The sequence below is a fragment of the Trypanosoma conorhini genome (genome assembly GCF_003719485.1).
Source record: "Trypanosoma conorhini strain 025E chromosome Unknown Tco_14.4_contig_01228, whole genome shotgun sequence".
Classification (NCBI taxonomy): domain Eukaryota; phylum Euglenozoa; class Kinetoplastea; order Trypanosomatida; family Trypanosomatidae; genus Trypanosoma; species Trypanosoma conorhini.
In genome coordinates, this window is record NW_021705322.1 from 1 (window position 1) to 3,199 (window position 3,199).

General features: G+C 52.6%; 1 protein-coding gene across 1 annotated transcript; it reads left to right on the forward strand.

The window, feature by feature from the left end:
• Positions 1-1,024: 1,024 nt before the first annotated feature.
• On the forward strand, positions 1,025-2,116 carry Tco025E_09684 (uncharacterized protein; the record flags this gene model as incomplete). The annotated part of the gene is made up of 1 exon (XM_029376494.1): positions 1,025-2,116. One exon carries the CDS (start codon positions 1,025-1,027, stop codon positions 2,114-2,116), a length of 1,092 nt encoding a protein of 363 aa, XP_029223392.1.
• Between the last annotated feature and the right edge of the window lie 1,083 nt (positions 2,117-3,199).

The following is a 3,199-nucleotide window of genomic DNA, read 5'->3' on the forward strand; positions in this document are numbered from 1 at the left end:
CCCACTCCCTGCGAATGTGGCGTGGGTACCGCGTGCTCCTGTTCCGTGCACCTGCCGCCCACACTGAGCGTTTCCGCACTTAGCTGCTTTCCAGTCGGGGGAGGAGTGGTCTGCATTAGGGAGGCACCGAAGACCCGGGAGAGGGCAAGTGAAAAATGATAAAAAGGCTTCGTAAAGCGAAGAAAAGTGCGGGGACGCGGGAGGGGGGGGAGATGAGAGGCTTCATCCATTACTCTTTCTATGCCTTGTTCTTGTACTCGCTCCGTTGAGCTTTTTTAATTTTTATTTTTCTCTTTGCTTGAGGAAATAAGCCACTTTTCTTGATGTCCTCTTTGTCTTCTCTTCTTGCGTCCGCCTCCCTTCCGTTCTGCCCCACCCGTGTCGTTCGCTGTCGTGGGCGGCGGCGGCGGGGAGGGGGGCATCGCCCGGTAAACATATATACGTACGTATGCGCTTTGGCGCGCCATTCTCTGTGGGGCGGCGCACGGGAAGGGACGTATCTGTGCGAGTCAGACGCGGCGCGTGTGTCCCTTTTTGTTTTTCCCTTTTGCCACTTCTGTGCGGAGATCTCTGTAGGGATTAGTTGTCTAAAGGCGCCAACTCTGCCAAGGAAACAAAGTGGCCTTCGTTCTTGTGAGAAGGAAAAAGGGGGGAAAAACAAGGGCAAAGCCAAAGTAAAGACTCTACGCGTCAAAAGCAGCGCTGAGGAGAATTCCAAAAACAAAACAAAAAAGCCGGAAAGAGTAGAAAAGGCGGAAAAAGAAAACACTCTTTTTTGGTTGGTTTGATTGATTGATCTGGCCGTATCGGGTGGGCGGTCTTTGGCCTGTGGAAGTGAAGCGCACATAGTTAGCTCCCGGCGGCGAGGGGAAACGTGAGGCGGGCGGACACACATCTACTGCAGCGTACAAGGACGGGTGGCGGGAAAAGGAAACAACCGCAGCAGGAGCTGTTAAAGGAGGTAAATAAAAAAAAAGGAACGTGGGGGAGAATTGAGCCAGCGGAGGCCAACAAGGCAGCCTCCATGTCGCTCACGATGAATGTAAGTGCCTCCAACTCTTTTGGGTCGAATCACGGGTGGCACTCACGACAAACTCCTTCGAACGCAACGCTGCGCCGTGCGCGGACGCCTCAGCAGTCAGCGGTGAAGTACGTGGAGGCGTTGGACCATCTTAGCACGAAGCTGAAGATCCCCATCACTGCCGTGGAGCCAACGAATGCGTTGCAAGATGATGGACTTGTGCCGGGCATTTGTCGCCTGTTTCTTGAAGGCCGCTGCAGGCAAGGCAACCGTTGCTTTCAGGTTCACGTGCATCATGATGTTCTGGAGTATCTCCGCAAAGAAACGCTTGAGACCCCGTCTTGCTGTTACCTGCATGGCGCGCCATGCAATTATGAGGGGCTGCCTTTCACGCTAACCGTCAACATTGGAAGCAAAACCGTTGGGCTGCACTCCCTGAACCCGACAAACTGCCTCTGGAGCATATACAACGAGCATGGAGAGAGTCAACTTACCGTGTCGAAGGGCCGTGTCTGTCGCGAACACCGACGCGGTTTGTGCCGCTTTGGTGAGGAGTGCGGTTTTCTGCACATTTGTCGAGAGATCCCGCTTGACGGCGACGAGTACATCAGCGCAACACCCGTACCTATTCCACGCGTGCCACACAGGGCATCTCACTCTGCTGGCGCTCCTGCTTCAGCCGCAAACTACATAAATCATAACAATGGGGATGTCGCTGGTGATAGTCACTCACAACATGTCTTTGGATTCCAAGCTGAGGACGCCAACGGGACCGCGCATTCCCCCAATGCTAGCAGCTTCAATGCCTGTAGTTTCAACGGCGGCTATCCTAATGTTGCCTTGAACACCCACTACGGCAACTATAATAATCAGTGCACTTCCCTCCTCTATGGAGAGAGCGGGTGTGGTTCCTTCACAAGTGCGTCTCGTAGCCGTACGTCGTTCAGTTACCGCATGAAAAATATGGCCAGCGGCGACGGCGAGGACGGGGCGGGGCGGGGCCCGTTGCTGCGTCCATTGGGAGGGGCTGCTCCCTCTCGGGGCTCGACGAGCCAGCGGCACAACCCATACGGCGATTCCTCTTCCTTTCAGTAGAGATGAACGCTAACGCAGTAAAAGGGGGTGGAAAGTGAAGAGAAATGGAGCGGGGAAGAACGAAATAAGGAAAGAGATATAAAAACACACTAATATGCACCGAAGCCGGCAGCGAGGGCGTGGTTCGTTTCCCACTTTGGTTCAGGCGCCTTGATCTTTAAAAAAACTAACGACTACGGAAAGTACGATTCAAAAGCTAGAGGAATACAAAGTGAAACGGGCATTCACGGGGATTCCACCTCTCCTCCTCCCTACACATATGAGGTTAAATACGCATATGTACGCATACCTGTTTGTGTACGTATGTGTGCACGCATACATCCCGTGAGTCCCACGCCCTAGTAAGACACGGATGGATTAAAAGTAAGGGAAAAGAAAGATGCTGGGAATATGGCGTGAACGGATCCTGTTGCTGAACAGGGAATTTGGAAGCAGCAGGGGAGGAAGAGAAAGAGTGACAAGTGAAAATATTCTTCTAACTCGCAAACTCTTTTTGCTTATGTCTAAAGAAGTAAGGAGGGAGAGGGAAAGAATGGGTGCTTCCTTCTTTTTTTCGTTTTCCACTTGTTGTTGTTTCTGCTGCTCGACGACCCACTCGCACGAAGTACGGGCTGAAGCAGCAGGAATGCGGCGACTTGATTTACACGGAAAAAAAAAGCAGAAGACGTTACTGTGAAATGTATGGGGGCGGGTACAGTGACGTGACGGCGTTTTTATTTCTGTTTTGTTTCTTGGAATTCGCAGTATTTTTCTATTTTTTATGCTTCTATTTCCTTCGTCCTGGTGCGCTGATGTCCTCTGTTTTTGTCGGGGGTGGGGGGAACAAAAAAGAATGAGGCGCAGGGGCACTATTCTTTCCCACTCCCTGCGAATGTGGCGTGGGTACCGCGTGCTCCTGTTCCGTGCACCTGCCGCCCACACTGAGCGTTTCCGCACTTAGCTGCTTTCCAGTCGGGGGAGGAGTGGTCTGCATTAGGGAGGCACCGAAGACCCAGGAGAGGGCAAGTGAAAAATGAATAAAAAGGCTTCGTAAAGCGAAGAAAAGTGCGGGGACGCGGGGAGGGGGGGAGAGTGGAGAGGCTT